This window comes from Anolis sagrei, chromosome 3, assembly GCF_037176765.1.
Source record: "Anolis sagrei isolate rAnoSag1 chromosome 3, rAnoSag1.mat, whole genome shotgun sequence".
NCBI classification, from domain to species: Eukaryota; Metazoa; Chordata; class Lepidosauria; order Squamata; family Dactyloidae; genus Anolis; species Anolis sagrei.
In genome coordinates, this window is record NC_090023.1 from 149,034,600 (window position 1) to 149,058,046 (window position 23,447).

The 23,447-nt window shown below is 39.7% G+C and overlaps 2 protein-coding genes across 2 annotated transcripts; both read right to left on the reverse strand.

The window, feature by feature from the left end:
* Nucleotides 1-259: 259 nt before the first annotated feature.
* LOC132769942 (dual specificity protein phosphatase 13A-like) lies at nucleotides 260-10,247 on the reverse strand. The gene is made up of 3 exons (XM_060766857.2): nucleotides 10,063-10,247; nucleotides 2,132-2,349; nucleotides 260-825 (listed from the first exon to the last, which is right to left on the reverse strand). The coding sequence occupies exons 1-3, from the start codon at nucleotides 10,179-10,181 to the stop codon at nucleotides 614-616; spliced, it is 549 nt and encodes a 182-aa protein (XP_060622840.2). The 5' UTR covers nucleotides 10,182-10,247; the 3' UTR covers nucleotides 260-613.
* Nucleotides 10,248-18,409: 8,162 nt separating this feature from the next.
* LOC132769941 (dual specificity protein phosphatase 13A-like) lies at nucleotides 18,410-23,234 on the reverse strand. The gene is made up of 3 exons (XM_060766855.2): nucleotides 22,987-23,234; nucleotides 20,584-20,801; nucleotides 18,410-18,660 (listed from the first exon to the last, which is right to left on the reverse strand). The coding sequence occupies exons 1-3, from the start codon at nucleotides 23,232-23,234 to the stop codon at nucleotides 18,428-18,430; spliced, it is 699 nt and encodes a 232-aa protein (XP_060622838.2). The 3' UTR covers nucleotides 18,410-18,427.
* Nucleotides 23,235-23,447: the final 213 nt, after the last annotated feature.

A 23,447-nucleotide genomic window follows, 5' to 3' on the forward strand; every position in this document is an offset into this window, starting at 1 on the left:
AGGCATTCTGTCTGTTTTGTTTCATTTGTAATCTTATGATGTCTTCCCACCATTTCTTCAATCTTTGTTCTTTTGACAAACATATATTAAAGGGAGAAGGACAGAGTAATTGCACACTACCGTAGACCTCTCCGTTTGGATGTATCCTTAATTTTGTCATGTTTTCACAGAGTAATTCTAAATGTTATTCTCATTTATAGATCTATCATACATAAGTGTTGTAAGGATTACTGAAATATATTTGAAGTACTACAAAACATTTTAGTCTTTAAAAACTACACATTTAATCACCCTAAAAGAAATCCAGTAAATGTGTATATTATCACGTTTTACAATTTAGATTTCCAGGTCTTACACTGAACTGTTTCAAAAAGAAACTACTCAGACAAGAGCCACACTGCCATATAATCCAGTCTCTGAACTAAGGCCCCATCTACACTGCCATATAATCCAGTTCAAAGTAGATAATCTGGATTCAGAAACTGGACTATATGGCAGTGAGATGGAGCCTTAATTCCACATCAAGGAAACATACAAACATGCCCGGTTAAGTTTAATTAATAGTGGTGCCATGACTGCGGTAAGACAAAATTATCAATTAGATGATTTGACGTTACTGAAGTTGACACAAACTTATCCTGTGCCTCAGTTCCAGGTCCAGGTCTTGCAGTTGTTTCAGGAACCCTCTGTTTGGGGAAATAGCTCGACTCAGCAGAATCTTTTCAACAGCATCAGCAAGGGAGAAATTGTGATGGATCATGAGATATGCCAGAACCAGGGTTGCTGATCTGCTTTTACCTAGAATGCAGTGAACTAGAATCTTTCCTGGGTGGAAAAATGAATAAGAATAATAATGACAACAACACATTCACTGCTTTGAGATATTTTTTCCTTTTACTTTATGATTCCTAAGAATTTGAATAAATGGGAGTGGGGGCGGGGAGAGAAGTATAGTGTTGGATTTGGAGAATAATGCAACAAAGCTTTGCCCAAAGAACCAAGAACTCCTAAGGGAGACGTGGTAATGGAACCAAATACTTAGGATGACCAAAAATGCATCTACACTGTAGAATTAATGCAGTTTACACCACTTTAACTGCCATGGCTCAATGCTATGGAATAATGGGAATTGTAGTTTTACAAAATATTTAGCTTTTAGTGCCTAAGAATGCTGGTGCCCCACTAAACTACAACTCCAGGATTCCATAGTATTGAGTCATGGCAGTTACAATGGTGTCAAACTGCATTGATTCTACAGTGTAGATCAGTGGTTCCCAACTTTTTTTTTATCAAGGACCACTTGAACTACTTTGACCAGGGACCACTCTTCAACATTAGTATCAAAAGGATTGTGACCATATTTTAGTTCTTGTGGACCACTGGTAGTCACGGACCACAGGTTGGGAACCACTGGTGTAGATGAACCCTTAGATGTTTCCTGACTTTGCTACATGCTCTGCCTTTGTTTGCAATGTAGGTTGATAGTCTTAGGGATTACTTCCTTTCTCTTCCAGTCAGTTTTCTTCTGGGTCTGGCTCTCTCTCAAGCATAGCATAGTATCCATAAACTATGCTATCATTGGACAGATTTCCTACAATAAATCTTTGGAGGTAGATTATTATGAAGAAGTAATTGATTGAAACAGTGTATTGTCGAAGGCTTTCATGGCCGGAATCACTGGGTTGTTGTAGGTTTTTCTGGGCTATATGGCCATGTTCTAGAGGCATTTTTTCCTGATGTTTCGCCTGCATCTATGGCAAGCATCCTCAGAGGTAGTGACCTCACTACCTCTGAGGATGCTTGCCATAGATGCAGGCGAAACGTCAGGAGAAAATGCCTCTAGAACATGGCCATATAGTCCGGAAAAACCTACAACAACCCAGATTGAAACAGTGTTGGTTTGAATGTTGGAACATGGTAATAGAAAAATAGAAACCCACTGTGTGACCTTGGGCATGGCATACTCTCTGAGCCTCAGAGGAAGACAAAGGCACTCCCTTCTGAGCCAAGAAAACACCATAATGGAAGTTGGAAGTCAGAAATGACGTCAAGGGTCCAAAAAACAATAGCCCTAAGGCTTATGAATGAACCTGTGCACCACAATGCTTTATGTTTCAGAAGAGGCACTCACCTTTCGGAGAACTTAGTGCTTTATGAATGTATTCAGAGGCAGGATAGAAATATATGCTCAGGTCAAAATCTGTGGCGTCTTCAGCTGCTATTCCATAGTAAAAGAATTCTTTGCCATAGAAGGCTTGGTTTCCTTTGCTTCCCCAGGCATTATGTGCCGCATTCAGAATGTGAGTGATGCCATATTTCTTCAGTTCTTCTTTGTTGTGTGCTATCACACTACAGGGAAACAGATATTAAGAGGCCACTGAAAGATTACAGTGCAACTGATTCCCATCTGCAACCTAATACTATTTGTAACACAATAACTCCAATTCTCCAGGTCGTCGGAAATTGAGTACCTCTGCTACAGTGATGCCTTTTCTTGTGTGAAGAGAATACGGGCAATTGAGGATCATTTCTAAATTTTGTTTTATACATAAATATATAAAATGGATACTGACAAGCTAGAACGTGTCCAAAGAAGGGTGACCAAAACGGTCAAAGGTCTGGAAGCCAAGTCCTATGAGAAGCGGCTAGTAGCTGTGTTAAGCCTGCAGAAGAAAAAGTTGAAAGAGGGCATGATAGCCATGTTTAAATATTTGAAAGGATGTCGTAAGGAAGAGAGAGCACATTTGTTTTCTGCTGCTCTGGAGACTAAGACTCAGAACAATGGATTCAAATTGAAGGAAAAGAGATTCTATGTAAACATTAGAAAGAACTTCCTGACGGTAAGAGCTGTTCAGTAGTAGAATATGTTCCCTTACAGAGCGGTGGAGTCTCATTTTCTGGGGGTTTTTAAACAGCAGTTGGATGGACACCTGTCAGGAATTCTTTGATTATGTATTCCTGCATGGCAGTGGGTTGGACTGGATGGCTCTTGTGGTCTCCCCCAACTGTATGATTCTGGGACCACACTTATCGCAAAGTTCTACCTTCATTGAACTAACTCCAGGTTAACAGTCATGGCACTAACCTCCTTGAATTCAGATTAGGATGATAATCATCATCATCATCATCATCATCTTTATTTATACCCCGCCTCCATCTCCCCAATGGGGACTCGAGGCGGCTAACATGAGGCCAAGTCCAATAAAATTACAACAAGATAATATACAAAACAACAGAAAATTAGACACAGCAAAATACATATTTAGGATGTAATTTGTGTTAATATTCTTCTTTAAAGAAGCAGCAAGTAATTTTCTTCTTGATGTGAAAAAGCTTTCAAAAACAGTGAACTTTTCGTTCTTTGAGACTTATACAGTGCTAAAATTGCAAGGGGCATTTTTATGCACCCACTCCAGCATTTTCTGCAGAGGAGATGGCATTTTCTGTAGACAAAATGCTGTTTCTATAAAGCAATTGTATTCTGTGCAAAACCACCATGTTTTGTGGGTTCTGTGCAAAATAAATCATGAACAATGAAGCTTTCCATCAGTTCAGAATTCTTTAAGTCAGAGCTTCTCAACACTAGTGAAAGCATGTTCGGACATTTATTAATATTTTAGAATATTATTTCCATCTTGAATTTGGGACTGTTTTGTATATTGTCTTCCTAGCATGGAGATTAAAAGTCATATATGAAAAGTGGGCCAGACATAATGGACATGCTTGTATTTTACAAAAGAATATATATTTGGGGATCCAACTATAATGGCTCCAACATCACATGTATCATCCACATCATGAAATTCTATATCCAAATACAAGAAAAGGTGAATAGAAGTCTGAAATACACCATGTCCAAATGGTATAGCAAAAAACATTAATGCACTAAATTCTTCCAAAAAGTCAACACATGCTACCTATCTTCTGTTGCTCCAAAACTGCCTAAGTATTTTTCTCCAAAAAGTATAGCTTTGCCCCAAAAAACAATTAAAGGAGCTTTTCAGTACAGTGAGACCTAGATATAGAGTCTGCTCTGACCACATTTAAAGTAATGAAATCATTTAAGAAATCATGCATGTATTTTTTTCATAATTATTAGTTCCACATCAGGTGCCTTAATAAATTCAAACAGTTATAGGAAACTTTTAGAGTTTATTTAATGCTGAGGTTAAAATATTTTAAGCTAACAAAAAGTAAGTGCCGTTTGGAATGACAGGATATCATATAAAGACCCCTTGTCTGAATTTGTAACCTTTTACCTCTGCATGATGATGATGATGACTTTTGTGGATTCATGTGAGAATCAATAAACTAAAGAATGGCAGAGCTACAGAGACAAAATTATGAATTAGGAATAAAGGAGAAGCAAGACGAAGGTGCAGTGGATGAAAAGGGGGTTCAAAAATCCATGCTGCTTCTTTTCTCCAAAGTGTCCTCCATTCAATGCAAATGCAATTGGATTAGATTTTAAAAGCTTAACTGACCCTATGTCTTCTTTTTTCAAACTGCCTGCCACAAACACAGACTTTAAGGTGCTATCACATTTTATGCGCGATCCCCATATGTTTTCCCATTATTTCTTCTTTATATGGTAAGAAAGATGAGACAAGATAGGGGCACCATGCTTTTTGACTAAAGCATTAGGAGGCACCCCGAGTCTGCAGTTCAACTTCTCACAAGTCAGCGACTGATACTAAATATTTTCATTATTGCACTGTTGTCTTTTGAATCAGGATTTGCAAGACTTCTGGGTGAAAGAGGACACATTAAACTGATTATCTGGATAAGCTTTTGGTTAAGTCCCAATATAGAGAAGCACATTCTGATGGCATAAATATCATCATGTGGTTTCATTAGCGTGGGATATTGTTCATGTCCTGCCCTGACTCACTGCTTAGCTTTGCTTGGCACTGATGTCCGGCTTTCAGATTCTGATCACAGGCTTGTAAATAATCTAGGTCTTCAGCTGTAATCATAATTTCATTTGGATATGAAAGGCTGTGACCGTATTCTCTCTCTCTCCCTCCCTCCCTCTCTCTGCCTCACACACACACACATGCACACACAAAGCCACAATTCTTCTTTTTGAAAATTGGGTTTTATGTAAAAATGTGTTTAAATTTTATCCTATGTACTCATGTATAACTTTTTAAATCAAAAATGTTAACTCCCAAAACGTGGGTGAATGTAAGTACTGCATACTAACTCTTTAAAAAAATGGAACCATCCCTTTAACTGAGTAGCAAAAAGCTAGAGCTTAGTTCATTCTAAGAGAATCGAAAAGAAGCCTCAACCTTCTGTACTCTCTCCACATTGGTGCCCCTTCTGGCTTTTTAAAATGCCTGGATGGAAAAATGGAAACAGTGGCCAAAGGTGATGGACCCCTAGGCAACACTGATACTTTTCCATGTCCATAGAATGATTCCCAGATTATTCACAGGTGATATCAAAAACTATAATTTTGGCCCCAGGATGTGTTCTCAATTTATTCAGGCAGTCCTCAACCTGCTGTCTGTGCCCCTGTTCAGAATATTTCAGCTCACTTTCTATCTCTATAGTAATTAGATTTTGAAAAATTTGACTTGTTGTGGAAACAAGGATTGGTGATAAAGCTTCAGTGGAGACACTTTTTCCCCATGATAACTTTTCCCAGAGGGGATTTCCTTTCTAAGGGGTAGATTTTTCTCACTTCCTGTTGTCTCAATGCTGTTCTTAACAATTTTGTAATGACCTAATGAGATGGAGGAAGAATTGGCGACATTCTCCACTTCCCTATCACTTTAAGCATGGAGCCTGCTGGCTCCCATTACATATCATACTACTACTCTGGCAGGGCTCCATGCTTAAAGGAGTGGTGAAGTGGAGCATGCCACTGCTGCGGCAACTCTGGAGGCTTCTGATGTTACCTTGGAGCAATTGGGGTGGTGGGGAGCAGGACTGTTGATGCCTTCCCCATGGGATCACCCTGCGGGTAAGCCAGGTTCCCCATGCCCTCTGACAGTGGTTGTCAGACTTGTCATGATGCATGACAATTCCAGTGGTCAGTGTGAAGAGGTTGTAAGTCGGATATTTGCAACTCGGGAGCTGCCTTTACATTAGTACACATCAGATTTTCTGTTTTTCTTGAATAAAGAAAAACGACATTTATACAACTACATTTTAAATTTGTTGCTTAATTTCAGCAAGGAGGGGAGCATATTTTTCCCCCAGCAAATATCCAGAACAATTTTGGGGAAATATATTATCGAAGTTATAATTCTGCAATGGTGCAGTGGTATGTTCATACAAGTTCTGATGTTTACCACTGATGAGCCAAATCTGAACCTGTGCGTGAGGAAAATCTTTCTAATACTATAGATCTAGATGTCTCATATCTCTTTCCTCACTTGTTTAGACGTCTGCTTCTTGAGGCCTATCGTTGAGATGCATCATAAACCAAGTCTAAAAGGCCTAAAACTTGCAACTATTGGCTGGTCTCACTACTGCTGCTGCTGCTGCTACTTATTATTATTATTATTATTATTATTATTATTATTACTTTTATGCTGTTTTTCTCTCTTAATGCAACTCAAAGCAGTGATGCTTTTATAGCTTTTCTTTGTAGCCCATTTGGTGTTAGACTGTGGGGGGAAATATTGTCCTCTGGCTTCCAAAATGTCTGCTCCTCAGTATTGAGTAATGTTGGGTAGATAGTTACCTCAGAAAAGATTGTTGCAAGGAATCTCTTTTGAATCATATTGATTGTGAGAAATAGGGAAGTGTGGACAGGTGAAGATGAGTGTGTGGAAGGGGAAATCTTACATTGTCAGCCAAAGTCCATTGGATGTGGAACTTGTGATAAAAGATGTATAGATGAAGAAACCTTTGAGTTTGTGAACCTTGTACCTCCCAGCATTTCACAGATGAAAACTGTGACAGGTGTAGCAAAGGAAGTTCATAATGTGATCAAGATGGGAAATGTTGTTGATAAAGAACACAAAAACCGGAAGAGCTTGCAGCAGTTTGTTTTTGTCTGAGCCTTCCTCTCTTCTCCACCTGCCCAGTTAATGGAGTACAAGTTGGACTGTTCTTGCCAAATCAGGACTGTTGGATGGTACAGACAATCTCTGAGTTACAAACATCTGACTTACATCCAACTCCTAGTTACAAAAGGGGGTGGGACAGCAGGAAGTGAGAGGAAATCTACCTCCGGGAAGAGAAATTCCCTCCTGGAAGAGTTATAGGAAAATTGTGTCTCCACTGAAGCTTATCAGCAATCTTTCTTTCACGACAGCTCCAAACTTTCAAAATCCAATTGTCACAGGAACAGAAAGTCAAGTGAAATCTTCCGAATAGGGACACAGGCAGCTAAAGTTAACTGTTAATCCTTCCTTATACTATCCAAATATAAAAAACCTCCATAAAAATGGCTGGGACTACTCTTAAAAATGTACCTGTTCCAACTTACATAAAATTCAACTTAGGAACAGACCTACAGAACCTATCTTGTTTGTAACCCAAGGACTGCTTGTATGGGACCTGCTTTTACAAATGATAATCTAGCCCAGTGTTGTCTGCTTTGGTTGGAAGCAGTGCTTCAGGGATGCCCTTTTCTGCTGACTGTTCTTTAAGAAGGGAAACCAAGTTAGTACCAAATACCAAAGCATTTGGTCTACTGCCGAGCTGCCTCAATCTCACCCCACTTGAAGGTACAGTGAATATTGTTCAGTCCTGTAATAGTTCTAACTATTCAAACAAACATGGGATGATGTTGCACAATTGGTATGTTACAACAAGATTTAGTTCTTGGGTATGCATATACAGTATAGAGAAACTGCAGTTTTGTGCTGTAGGGAAATTAACAATTTAGGTAGGCAAATCTGCATTGAGCTGTGAATATGGACATGATTTATTCCTGAAAGAAGGGCTTTTCTAGTCTTTTGCATCAAATATAACTGAGGATCTTGTGATGCTGTAAAGAAAAACAGGCTTATTCTGTCAGAAGGGTTTGTAGATGAGAGATTGTTGAACACAAGGATTCAAAGGAAACTACTAGCACGGTGCCTGAGAGCTGACTCAAGTTCTTACTGTGATCTCAAGACCAGAGAATCAATATTTACATCTCTCTTCTCTCAGCCATGAGCTGTTTTGTGGAGTAGTGGACAGCAAGTATGCATTGGGGTGGATGAAGAGATACCTAAACCATCATCTGACTCTAGTCAGGCTTGTCTGGATCATGATCTTTGACTGCTAGATCACCTACTAGTTCATAATCTCTTTACCCTAATGCACATTCTGTTGTAAATAATGACCATCTGGTGTCTGACTCAAGGCAGAAAGCAATCCTGTGGCAGGAAGCACATATAAATACCATATGTATTTACATGGTATCTACATTTAATTAATTATTTCAATAGTTAGCTTCTCCTATGATGGGATTGCAATGGTGAAGAACATTGACTCAGTAGAATATATCACTGGGTCCAATGCAATAATTTTCCTCTGAATATTTTTTAGAAAGGTTGGGGTAGGACTGTAGTGGGCTCAGCCTCCTGCAGACAGCCTATTTATGAATTCCAAATCTTAGTCTATTCCATAGAAGACCCTCGTGGTTTGTGGTGGGTAGAAGGAACATACACATATATTTATTTAGTTTTTAACTATACCTAAAGTGCTGGTTGTATTTTAATCTGAAATGTGTTTTATTATGGTTTAATTGTCTTATTGTGTTTAATTGTTATTATTGACTATATCTATTTCCTTTTTTCCTAATGTACCTGTATGTTTTATACCTTGTTAGCTGCTTTGAACCCTCAATGGGGGAAAAAAGTGGGATATAAATTAAATAATAACTATTACTATCATCATCATCATCATCATCATCATCTAGATTTCTTGATGGAGAATCTACAATTCTATAAAAGGGAAGGACATGGCAAGCTTCATGTTTTGACAAAAATTAAGGGACAAGAGTATGATATTTAATTTTGGGTGAAAACATCCCATCCATCTGCTACCCAACTTCCAGCAGATTTAGAGAAACAGGACTATAAATCTGTATCCACGTGATTCTGGAAATTATTGTCCACAAGTAATATCTCTAAGGTAGCAGATGAGATTTTTTTCTTGCACTTAGCAAATGACTTTTAGATGTATGATTCTTTGGGTTGTTGTATGTTTTTCCGGGCTATATGGCCATGTTCTAGAGGCATTTTCTCCTGACGTTTCGCCTGCATCTATGGCAAGCATCCTCAGAGGTACCTCACTACCTCTGAGGATGCTTGCCATAGATGCAGGCGAAACGTCAGGAGAAAATGCCTCTAGAACATGGCCATATAGCCCGGAAAAACATACAACAAACCAGTGATTCCGGCCATGAAAGCCTTCGACAATACATTGTGTGATTCTTTATTTTTATTTTCAATTTTTTAAAATTTGTTTTAATATTGAACCAGGACCTGGCTTTTACTGAGGAAGACATGTCAAAGCAAGAAATTACCTAGAATTCCTATTATTGCCTACTATCCCATTCTTTCTTATGTTTCTGTGGTTTACGTTCTTCTTATTCATGCTTTGCATATTTTCTGCTGCCAACCATCTACTTTTCACTCATGTTTTGTATTTACTCATTTTTTGCCCATTGTGATCTACTCCATTTAACATTTGTTTTGTTATACTTTTGTTCATTGCTTATCTTGTATTAGTTAATATTTGAGTAAATCAATACTTGGAATTTAACTTTTGTGGGATCAAAAGTGAAAAGAAATTGAGAAAATATATAATATATGGCCATGGGACAGTTTGGTTTGATAATATTACAATCTCATAGTTTCCTGCCTTGTTCAGCTTCAGCCACAAATATATAAATGTTCATAAAGTGCATTTTGTTTTTAAAATTGTTCCCCAAGTACCAAGCACTCATGAAAACAGGAAAAACATTTGTTTCTTGATGTGTACATTTCTTTTTCATTGGAAGCATATCTTTTTAGTTTGAACAAAACACTGCTGCATTGTAAAAGAGCTTAATAGGGCAAAAATGTTTCTCCCACACTTAAGCTAGGACTTCTCTCCAGAAACACTTACATGCCGCCTATATAAATATTGGGCCACACTTCGTCTATCTCATTGGATTCCAACCTGCAGCTGTCCATCGCATGTTCCAGTTCTTTTAGGGAGGGTGCAGCAGGCTTGAGGGCGTTCATTGGCAAAAGGTGGTGATCGTCTTCAGAAATGGATCACTTGAACTGTCATGTGATCATCTGCTAACACTCTCTCATTGCAGCGCCTGGCTGAACTCCAGTTACGTTTTGACATTTGACAGTGAAAAGCAGCTGGGAATTTTGAAATGCATCACTTCTCCTTCTTTCAGGCACACATAACTAATGAATTGGGGGGGGGGGGCAATGACAGGGTACTTTACTGACACAGCAGCAAGCCATGCAAAACAAAAAGTGAAATAGGCACATTTCTCCTCTTTTAATCATTTCATAGTATTCAGTGCATACATTGGTCTTTTTGGGGTGGGAAGCCAACCTAGTCCAACAGATAGATATGAACAGATGTTTGTTTCAAGTGCCAATCTTGAATATTAGAGCCTGAAAAGGATCAGACTTTACATCAAATGAAACCTATCTATATAAATTAAAATGTAATGTTTATTTGTGGGATTAACAGAAGTCAAAAACCACTGGACGAATTGCCGCCAAATTTGGACACCAGACACCTAACAACCCAACACTCAATATGGCCAAATGTGAACACTGGTGGAGTTTGGGGGGAAATAGAATCTTGACATTTGGGAGTTGTAGTTGCTGGGATTTACAGTTCATCTACAGTCAAAGAGCATTCTGAACCCCACCAACGATAGAATTGGGCCAAACTTCCCACACAGAACTCCCATGTGGGCCACAGCAATGCATGGCAGGGGACGGCTAGTCTATATAAATAAAAATGTAATGTTCGTTTGTGGGATTAACATAGCTCAAAAACCGCTGGAGGAATTGACACCAAATTTGGACACAATACACCTATCAGGCCAACGAGTGACCATCACTCATAAAAACACTGAAAAACATAGCAGAAGAGACTTAAAAAGCAACTCCCCCCCCCAAAAAAACCACATTACAATGCATGCACAAAACCATATATATACACATATACACAAATATATACACACACATATATGCATATACACACATAAAACACATGTAGACAGACTGGGACACAGCAACGCATGGCAGGAGATGGCTAGTATGTAATAAAATCCATGATCAAGGCATCTTCTTTTTAAAAAAACACAAATTATTAGTCAATAAAACTAATTTGCAGATTGATGAAGGTTTGGTGAAGCAAAAGGGAATGTATTAGCCTTTCATTCTTGAGCCACGGCTCCAGCTGAAATCCCTCTCTACCACTCCCCCTCTCCAGTTAGTATTAACTCCACAGAAGAAAATATTCACACATCATAGTCCAATGGGCCACCTACTGTTGTTTGTGTTCACACTATGCTCTGTTCAGGCATCTAACGGAAGAAGGATATGTGTAGGATTGGCTCAAATGACAGGCAAGTGATTTCATATTTTAAGTTTGATTAGAAGTGATATAAATATCAGACAGGTGGCCTTCACCCTTGCCCATCCAGTAGAGCAGTGTCTCCTGAATTTTCAGAGCTCGGTTTCAGCTTTAATGTCTGGCTTCAGCTGAAAAGATAGAAACACCTTCATTCCAGCTCTGGATCAGTTTATGGCTGCTTTGGTCAGTTCAGTGTGATGGAAATACATGCTTTGGCAATTAGCTGGAATACGGAGAATAGTCATCTGGATGTGGTTTATAATTCCTCAGGACCTTATTGCACAGAGATGCAAGTAGGAGAACTGTCACCTTGAGTGGCAGTTCCTATGGCACAATGTTGTGCTATACCCATTGCTAGTCTGCCACCTCCTCACAATAAAGATTTCAGGTATTATTGATGGGCAAAGTTTGTCAATAATAATAATAATAATAATTTTATTTATTACCTACCTCTCCTTTAGACTTGAAGCAGGGCACAATATAGTTAAAACACGTGACAATACTAAAATACATTCCATGAAAGCGCACATTAAAACTTATTTCTACATATATTAAAATACATGGAAGAAAAATTAAAACACAACAAACATAGAATGTCAATTTTAAATGTATAGTTCAAAAGTGACTGGGTAGGCCTGGGAGAAGAAAAAAGTTTCCAATTGTGTTTTAAATTCCAACAGATGATTTAGCTGTCAGAGCTCTTCCAGCAGATCACCTTATGCAGTGAGTCAGGATACTCATGGTGGCATCCACCATGCTCCCTTGCTGTATTTTTTCCAATCCAGTCAGCACTTCACTGCCTGTGTTATTCAAGGGCAAATTGCATAATATTAGAAACAGCAGTGGTCAGTCGAATGTGAAGCACCAGTGCCCTCTCCCCTGCCTTTTGGGAACAAGTTATTTCCTATAAGTCAACAGAATAGGAGGAAAAGAAAGAAAGTGGCATAGGGTTGGTGTACTATAGGTGATCACCCCTTAGTTCCTGTTAAGCTGCTTGCGAAAGGCAGGGAGAGAATTGCCATCAGGGCCCATGGAGGGTATTTTACTCAGAGTTGCTGCTGAGATATGCTTTCACTTCCTACACATGAAATAGTTTCATTGATATTACCCAAACACCTCATGAATTCATTTTGTTCCACAAGAAACAGAGCCTCAGGAATGCAAAGTGCTGTGGGGTTTCAACAAGGGCCGGGTAATTGCATGTATGTTTCCTCCACTCACTAGATCAAATAGAGTTGCTTCTAGAGAACCAGGGAATTATGAAGGGCTTGACTGCCCAATCAATGCCCAGTCAGTTAATCCAGAAAGATATTTTTCCTGGACCTTGGTGGCAAATTAGGACCAGGACTTAAATGTCCCTACCCATTAATTGGATCAACAGGTACAGAGACCACCTGGGTCTACTCATTTTACCATGTCTTTTGTATACAGTAGGAAATCATTTCTCCCAGGACAGCTCTTGATGTATGCAACTAGCTAGCTTTAATTCACTGGAGTAGCAAGTGAGTGCTCTGAATTTTCTTTTCAGACTAAAAAGTGACACAACCATCTTTCCCTTTTGTTTTGTCCCATCCTGAGTCCACACTTAGAACCATGAACTCATTTGCAAACCATCGACACTCATCTGAAACTTTTAATATGCTTTGAGAAACAATGGAGGACACCAGGGGGCAGCGCCCAGCGTCATCCCAATAGTTAATTGTGGGCAGCCATCACACCTTGTTTCCTAGCTGTTCCTGGCTTCCACCCATCCTGACCCTGGCTTCTTCAATGAGGATATGGGTCAACCATATCCTCAGGGCTTTCTCTTAGCAAGCTGACGGGATGGAGCCAAGATGGAGCCCAATGCAGACATGCTGGAAGTAGCCTTGTGTCATGGGCTCTGGTGGACTCCATCCCAGCAGCGTGCTAGGACAGGGAAAAACCTGTCTGATGACATTGTAAAATCAGTCTGCTTCAGTTTCTTCAGTTCTGCCCACAACCCAATAAGAAGATGCTGGTTGTCAAGTTTTTCCGTCTTTTCTCACGTTGAACTGTGGTGTTGGAAGAAAGTTCTGAGAGTGCCTTGCACCGCCAGAAGATCCAACCAGTCCATACTTCAGGAAATAAAGCCCGGCTGCTCATTGGAGGGAAGGATATTAGAGGCAAAGATGAAGTACTTTGGCCACAACATGAGAAGACAGGAAAGCTTAGAGAAGACAATGATGCTGGGGAAAATGGAAGGAAAAAGGAAGAGGGGCCGACCAAGGGCAAGATGGATGGATGGCATGCTTGAAGTGACTGGATTGACCTTGAAGGAGCTGGTGGTGGTCGACAATGAGCTCTGGCGTGGGATGCTCCATGGGGTCGGAAACGACTGAATGAATGAACAACAAGGGGTAATTTTAATTAGTAGTCTTCCTTAGTTCTGCCAAATGATAAATTTCACAGTCCCAACTATCTTATTTCAAGTACGATACTTGTTTTGGTGCTGGCAGTCCTTATCTTTTCATGTGTATATGCATTATAGATCAAATGTGCAAACAAACAAAAATAAAGGATTTTGAACCAATAGTTATATGAATCTTTTCCTCCTGTGTCAGAAAAATCAATTTCCTACTTTGCAGAAGCCCAACACATACATCTCCTCTGTATGTCCCACGCTTTTGTCAAAATTAGTCAGTCCTTTGTGCATTGTTGCACAAATACATATGCAAAACTGAGTTGCCAGGAGTCTTTTATTTTAAGGGATGTCCCCTGTTTGAACGTTAGGGCCCTTCCACACAGCCATATAACTCAGAATAACAATATCCACAATATCTGCTTTGAACTGGAATATCTGAGTCCACACTACCATACATCCCAGTTCAAAGCAGATAATGTGGGATTTTATTCAGCTGTATGGAAGGGGCATTAGAAAGCTTTTCCTTTTAAACAAACTGAATGAGATATCTTGTATTTCGAAATGTAGGCTCTATATAAAAACTGAAATGTGTGCACTGTGTAATGAATGAATATGGATTATAATTATATTTATGCACAAATGCATGGCTAGGTTAACTTAAATAAATATCCCAGAACTTCCTGCAGAGAAGTGAAACTGTGGGAAATAGCAGATGCTCTATTTTGGAACGAATACTACTCCCTCTGCTCCTGACTCACCTACCCATAGGAGCCCCCGGTGGCGCAATGGGTCGGAAGTTTGGTCAGAAGTTTGAATCTGGGGGGAGTGTAGATGAGCTCCTTTTGTCAACTCCAGCTCCTCATGCAGGGACATGAGAGAAGCCTCCCACAAGGATGGTAAAACATCAAAACATCCTGGTGTCTCCTGGATAACGTTCTTGCAGACAGCCAATTCTCTCACACCAGAAGCGACTTGCAGTTTCTCAAGTTGCTCCCGACATGGGGGAAAAAAAACTATAAATGGAGGAGAAAGTAACTGCACTTCCTCTGCTTTATCACCCTGGAGAAGATGAAACAGCATAAGCCTGGGCCTGTTGTGTGAATATACACACAACAGCCTTTGGCTTTTGGAATTAGTAATGGTGGTTTTTCCATATTTCCCATACTTCCAGCCTAAGCCTGTTTTGTGAACAGCAGGTAAGTTAAATCACAGATATACAATCTATGGATAGGAGCATCATACTGTATTTTAATTTGATATTTACGTAGAACACAAGCTCGCTAATGTACTGTCTGATTGTCAACCCTGCAAAGTCCTTTTGTGCTCTTTTGAAAAACTAGCAACATTAATGTACACTTGTGTATGTATTACAACGGGCCCTCTTAAATATGAAGTCACTGCACAACAATTCATTGTGTATAGTTCACTATTTTTATCCAAGTGGTATAAAGTTCCAAAGTATTGTCCTGCGTAATTATTTATTTCTAGAGCAATCTAATTGATTTAGCATTGTACATCAGCCAAATTAAGACAGAGGCCTTGGACTCAGATTTATAATACAAAAGATACTCATGAGAATGTGAATGTTGGCATCAGCAAGCAGACTGATCAGGCACATGTTGGAACTATCAGCACCATCTTTACCTTTTTAATTTAATTTGCTTCATTTTCTATAGCTCATTGAGTTGGCTGCAGTCACCACCATTGTCAGAGTGAAAACTAGAATATTGGTTGTAGTATTTATTCCTTATTATCTGGGTGCATGACAAGTAACATCTGCTGGAATTTCCTCCAGATATAGAGTAATAACCTTCCGTTTTTTCAATTTGCCAACTCTGTATTATACAATGCCTCTTCTTTTCCCACTGTTACTGAGTAAAAGGGATGTCTAATAATTGGAAAGCACTGGGGTGTTCTGTGTTTTCTGGCCTCTATGGCAGTGTTCTAGCAGCATTTTCTCCTGATGATGTGCCTGCATCTGCAGCTAGCATCTTCAGAAGATTGGAAAGCATGCTTATTGGAGACCTGCTCCAAGAGAAAACAGGCAACTACGGCACTGGCTGGAACTGGAAGCTAGGGAAGGATTTAATGTGCCATAATTTCCAACAGATTTCCCAACTGCTGCTGAACAAGAAACAATTAGGGACCAACTGGGGCTAGGTAAGCCCTGCCTCTGTAGAATAATGACATCTCCTGCCATGTAAAAAGTGGCAGCCTACTTCTGAGAGCATATTTATAGAGAATCTGTTGCAAGGCTGGTAAACAGCACCTGAGACAGCTGGGATCATCCCCTGAGACTATATACATACAACTAGCTAGGTAAGTTCTGTAAAGAAATGTCATCTACATTCTACTTTTGAGAAATGACAGTGCCAAGAGAAATAGGACGACCTGCTTTTGCAGGAGTGATACACACTGGAGGTCCCTTTAAGTGATGGGACACTGCCAAAAAGGGGCCTTTCAGAGAGGAGGGTCGACCTATTTCCTCTTGGAGAAAATGAAGAAAAGGTAAGACATCTGAAATCTCTTGAGATATCATTTGTAGGTCTTGAGTTCTTCACAAGATGCTTGGTAGCCTTTTGGGCATAAGAGTGGCAATGATGTTTTAAGTTTATTAAATTCAAAACTGTGTTGTTTGAACTGTCATCTTAACAGTTCCATGCTATGAAGTTTCCTTATAAAGTCTAGGCAATGTATTGTTATAAGCTGAAAACAGGTAGGCTGCAGGAATTTGTCATTACCAATTTTAGAAATTCGTTTGGAAGCAGTATTTAATTTTTTTCTCCATGAATTATTTCTGACATGTTAACAGCAATTGGTAACATGAGATTTTCTCCTATTACATAGAACTTTTTTAGTTTTAACAATTAAATAAGAAGTGGAGTTAGATCAGGCATGAGCAAACTTTCTAATTTGGGGGCCGCATGGTGGACTGGAGTGGGGTGGGCAGGCCAGAAGGGGGTTCTCCTCGAGTCCCCTCCTTACCCTTTCCTCCCCTTCCTCTTGTCTTTCAGAGACAGAAAGTGAAGGAAAGATAGGAAAAGTTTGGATCCCAAAAATGTTGGTCTTGGTCAGGAGGAGATGGTGGACGGGAGAAAAAAAAGTGTATCCATGAGATCCCGTATTGCCAACTCCTGATATAGAATCCTAGAGCTGGAAAACACCCTTAAAGGCCATCCAGTCTAATCTCCTGCCATGCAAGAAGGCACAATCAAAGCACCCTTGATAAGACAGCCTCTGCAGAAAAGCCTCCAGAGAAAGAGACTCCACCACACTCCCAGGCAGCCTATAGCACTCTCCAATAGCTCTTACCCTCAGGGAAGTCCTTTCTAATATTTTCAGTCAAATCTCTTTTCCTGCCATTTGAAACCATTTCTCCCTTGTGCCATGGTCTCTAGAGCAGCAGAAAGTCAGTTTTCCCCCTTTCCCTCCTCAATGGGACAACCTTTCACATCTTGAAATGTGGTTCTCATGTTCCCTCTCTACCTTCTCTTCTTCCAGCTAAACATCCCTCAGGTGGAAAGGAGGAAGGAAAAAGAGAAGGAAGGAAGGAAGGAAGGAAGGAAGGAAGGAAGGAAGGAAAGGTGAAGGGAGGGAAGAAAGACAAAAAGGAAGGAAGGAAGGAAGGAAGGAAGGAAGGAAGGAAGGAAGGAAGGAAGGCAGGCAAGAAGGAAGGAGAAAGAGAGGGGGAAGGAGGGAGGAAAGGGAAAAGAAGGAAGGACGAAAGGGTGGAAGGGAAGGAAGGAGGGGGGAGGGAAGGAAGGAAGAAAGGAGGAAGGAAAGATAGGATGGTGTGAGAGAGGAGGGCCTGAGAAAAGAGCCCAAGGGGCCACATCTGGCCCCCGGGCCTAGGTTTGCCCATACCTGAGTTAGATGTAAGTAAATACTTTTCATTGACAGTAACACATTTCTATAAACATTTTTATATATTTGAAGCTTTTAAAAGTCATTCAAAAAATTCCTTTGACTTAAGATGTCATTTTAGTTTGGCTGTTTAGTTTCATGTGCTCTGCAACCAAAACTTCATTACAAATTAAGCAAAGAAGTTTCTTCACATCATCATGATTATTGGAAGTAAATCCATATTGCAAAATGATTCAACACGTTTTCTTGGTCTTGTCAATGTATTCCAATGTGGTAGTGAAATGGAGATGAGCACCACCCCCAGAGTCGGACTTGACTAGAAATAATGTCAGGGGAAAACCTGACATTAGGCTAATAATTTTCTCTTTGCCATAAATCTCTCTTACAAGGTTGACCTGCCAATTTCTTGCAAGACAAACAAAAAACAAAATAGAATTTTGCACATATTAATATTGTTTTTGTGACAAATGTCTGAAAAAAATGGCACACCCTTAACAGCTTTTGCATATATGTTATTGATCAACATTATTTTTGTGAATATGGCTACCAGCGTGAATTGTGTGTTGTTTTTAGTAACTGGAACATAAAAAAGAACAACAGTGAATAGTGGAAACTTTCAATGGCTAAATGTCATTTTTTCTGACAATCAAGATCTCCCCCGCCTTTTGCTGAGTTTTTTTCCCTTAACCGAATGTCCAAACTTCTCAGCTGCTTCAAAAATCCACGGTTGGGGAAAATCCATCTATGGCTTTTCACTGTTTGAATTGCTTCAGCCAAAGGCAAATGATGATATATCATGAGATATGCCAACACCAAAGAAGATGACCTGCTTATCCCAACAGCACAATGTACCAAGAGTTTAGCTGTAAATGAAAGAAAAAGATAAGGAAACCTTTGTGTAAACTTTAAATAATAGAAAAGAAAAAAATCTGAGAAAAAATTATTTGACAGTTGTTCTTTCTAAGCTTATTCCTTGATGTGCTAATACTGAATAACATTTATTCCCAATCATATCAAAGTTACACTTCCTACACTATACAGTATATATACATTTATAATATCCCAGCATAGCCCTGAGATAAATCAGGAGCAAGAAATATTCTAGGGAAGTTAGTATTCAAAATTTCCAATATACATGTAAAAATGACATCACAATTGAAACATTTCCCCATTATTCCGTTTGGAGTGAATTTTCAGTCCTGAGAAACAATGCAGCTTTTTTTTTGTGTGTGGAAGAGTAGAGTTTTGTGGAAGAGGGAGAAGGGAATGAAAAAGGGCAAAATGCATGGTAATTATGATTATGTATAATTTTATAACAATAATAAAAAAACATAAAAAGAGAAGGGTTCAACTTAGATATTAGGTGACCTGGTTTTGTACAGACTAGTAAATCTTAGGACTGTTATTCATGAACAGCAAGGCTCCCTCTTCTGTGAAATAAAGCAACCTGAGTGAAATATGAAAACAATTGTGATGTAACATGATGGGTTATGGTTTTGACAGGGGTCTCCAGTACCTTTGTTTATGTTGATAGGAGGCACAGGAGAAATGTATCATGCCAAGTGTTACCAGATCGACAGCATCCCACAATCTGAGATTTCAAGACCAACATGTGAGACTGGGTAAGGGAGAGCTATTAGGTTATTATGGGATGGGCTCAGAGTTACAGAGATGAGGAAGTATGCAGGAAGATGCACCAGTAGTTACCGAGGCAGGACACTAGTTCCACCAGTACTCACATCCCAAAGAACCTTAGCTACTGCATACAATACACTGTTACGGGTACTATATGCAAAGAAGGGGGAGGCAGAATAATAATAATAATAATAATAATAATAATAATAATAATAATAAATAATGCATGTATTATCCACCTCTCCCTGTGGCTCAGGGCATGATACAATATAATTGAAACAAGAGATAAAACACTAGTAAAAGATATACAAGAAGACTTTGAATGCAATTTGAATGTAATTTTCCTGCTCCTTGGCAGGGGGTTGGACTGGATGACCCATAAGGTCTCTTCCAACTCTATGATTATATGATTCTGTGATTCTAAGACACAGAGAGTTAAAATACATGTTAAATTCCACTGGAAAAAAAATGCAGATTGTCATTCATAACTTAAAATTGACTAGATGAATACTTGTGGTAGGGAAAAGGAAGTGAGATGCAAGCATGGCCAGAAAGTTGTGGGGGAAAGACTCAGAAGGGGAGAAACTTACCACCTTATCATAAAGGCCAGGCGAAGCATTCTGCTTCCGGGGAGGAAAGAGGGAGCAGCGCAGCAAATCTGTTGCCCTGTGCGCAGATCTCACTCGCAATGATTTCCCCATCACATGGCGAAAGCATTGCCCTCGTGGAGAGGTCCCATGCTGACTCCATTGGAGCCAGCACAACACTGGAATCCTCCCATGTTGCTAGGGAAGCCCTGGTGACACGCTTACCCCGGTTGAAGGTGGAGCTATAGGTGATGTCATCTGATGGCTGCCATTGGCCTCCATTCCCAAAGAAGGCTCTAAGTGTCATAGGATGCTTATTTTGAGCCTTGTGGTGAAGTCTGAAATTTCATGTCTTTCCGACTCATATGCAATAAACTGAAGATGGAGATACAGAACAAAGGCCACTTCATGATCTATGCAGCTCCATCATAGGCCACAGGTAGCCATCCTGTAAGTGTAAGTACTGCCAGTTCTCTTACATCCATACCATGATACTATGATGGTTCATGTCAGGTTAAAACCAATATATCATAACATCATTCATGAGTCAAAGTTATTTCCTACCTCCTGGTGTAGCCAAGGCTTTGTGTATAAATTCTGCAGCTGGATAAAAGTATGGACTTATGTCAAAATCAGGCCGGTCATGTGCTGGTACACCGTGGTATTCAATAGTATCACCGTAAAACCCGTGGGATCCTTTGCAATATATGTTTCCGTGGGCTGCATTCAAGACATGACTAATGCCCATTTTCCATAAACCAAACTTGTCATGGGCTATAACACTAAAGAAAAAATAGCAAATACAGAAAAGAAGGAAAGGCAAATGTATACCACTATGAATTAGAGAGTCAGCATGGTGTAGCGGTCTGAATATTGGACTATGTTTCTGGAGATCAGGGTTTGAATTTCTGCTCTGTCATGAAAACCACTGGGTGGCCTTGGACAAGTCAGACTCTCCCAGTTCAGAGGATGGCAAAGGCAAACTCCCTTTGAAGAGCTCTCGCCTAGAAAACATTGTAATTGTCTTGTCTTAGGGTCCCCATAAGTCACAAATGACTTGAAAGCAAAAGTATGACAGTCACCTTAAATGAGATTGCAACATTTTTTTTAAAAAACCAATGTAATGTGTTCTAAAATTTGGAAATCTTTTATTGTGGACAAGTCCAGCCTGATTGAAAATTCCAGATTATGTTTCTGTACTTTCTGATATTATACAGACTCTCCTTCCACACAGCTGTAAAAAAATCCACATTGAACTAAATTATATGGTGCTGTGGACTCAGATAATTCATTTGAAAGCAGATATTGTGGAGTATCTGCCTTGATATTCTGGGTTATATGGCTGCAGGGCCCTGAGTTCAAATAAAGTGACCTAGAGATTCTGAGATTGTACTTGGAGCTGATGAAAAATATTCTGGGATAAACCAAATGCATGTAGATCTCTACATTAAAATCAGAAAGCATGGGAAAAAATTGGAGACTTTCTGCTATTTTCAATCTGTCTGGACGTGCCGGTAACAGTAAAACCTAGAATACCATGTTCTGGTTAGATTGTGAGCTGATCAATACCTAAAGTGGTTTGACTCGAGAATAGAGAGAATATAAGAATCTACAGCATGTAGGAAAGCTTCTAAGCAAAACAGGTATTGCTCCAATAATAGAGCATAAGTAAAACCTTGAGTAATGTAGCAGGCCTGCTATGCAGGTTCTCATAGTGGAGCAAGCCTGCTGGGAATTCCCAAGATCATAAATTGAATGAAATTGAATAGATAATATTTGTAAAAAATTATTGACCTCACCAGACAGGGTGAAATCAGTGTCTTTGGGTGCTTTCACCCCATCTGGGGGATGGAGGCTTTCACCCCGTCTGGGGGGATGGAGACTGACACCGGACATCACAGGTCATCATGTGACTTCTGGCATAGGTTCGCCTCCAACCGGGGGTGAAAGCATCACTGGACACTTTCTCCCCAACAGTTGCCAAGATGGGGCCTCCCCATGAGGGTGACGCTTTCCCCATGTGATGGGGAAAGCATTGTGAGAGGGAGCTGTGTGCAGGACGACAGATTCGCTCTGCTGCTCCCTCTTTCCTATCTAGAAGTCAGGCAAAGTTGGATGCATTTCCTGGACTTTCTAATAAGTTCGTATGTCAATTCAGTGATGCACAAACTTCACAAAGAAGTGGGGGATTTGTTTGTTGACCTGAGAATTTAGATTCCCAGTTGAAAGGGCTTTTTGTTCAGTGTCCTCTTGCACAGAAAGTATATGAACAGTTTTGCTCCAACAGCCTTGAATCAAATATATATGTCACTAACCTGCTATTTAATGCTCCATATCACCACATAGAAGTGTTTACTGAAATATAAGTTGATCATTTGTACTTAAGACACAACAAGCTTGATTTTTTTCCTAAATCCCATGTGACTCTTCCCATATATCTGCCCTTAATATGTGCACTTGGGGCTTTCTCCTTCCTAGTGTTTGGTAAACCTGCAGGAGTCTCAGGTTATAAAAGCACACACTGAATTTCAGCACATACTGGGTGGCATGAAACCCACCGTCAGTAGGCCAGGATAGTATCTAAATAGCACAAATATTTGACAGAGGTTTGAAGGATTTATGGGAATGAAAGTTCATAATTAACACACTTGGCTTGATGTAAGTATTTTAGAACATGGATGTCACCCCAGACTATTGATAAGATACATATATAGAATATTAGGGTACATTGCTACCACTGCTTAAGCAGAAGAAAGAAACCAATTGTGTATATACTATTTTAAATGACATTCTATCCTTCATTCATAACTAATTTGTCAGCCAATCAGGCCACAGCATTAAGCACTCCTAGGATATAGTATTTCCTTGGCTGCAGTAAGTATGGTAAGCGAGTCCTTAATAGTTTTTAAGATATGTCACTCGAGGATTTTAAGGAGTGCTAAGACTGCCACATCAACATTTACTTACAGATCTCCTAAGAAAAGATTAGGCCATACTTCATCAGCATGGTTACAGGAGGGCCTCCCAGTATTCAGGAGCTCTTCTAAGTCTTTAAGCGTGGGGGTCTCGGGTGTAGATTTTCCAGAGTCTTCAGGATCTTTGGAGAGTGATATACTCTCTTCCGCCATCATCATCAAAACAGCAACCCTCCCTCCTGAAACCTGAGAACGTGAGCCACTTTGGCTTGCTTTTGCTTCAGCCTTTCCAGTTGTCATTCTGGATCCAACAGCGATGACAGGAGCAGGGCATTAGCAAAGCTAGTAATCCGGTAAAATCCAAGATTGAAAAAGGGGTGCAATTAGTACCACTAAGACCCCATCTGCACTGACCATGTAATACATTTCAAAGTTAACTTCAAACTGTGGCAACCAGACAACAAACTTCCACAAAAACGCATAAAAGAAAAGCCCTTGATGTGCATCAGTTCT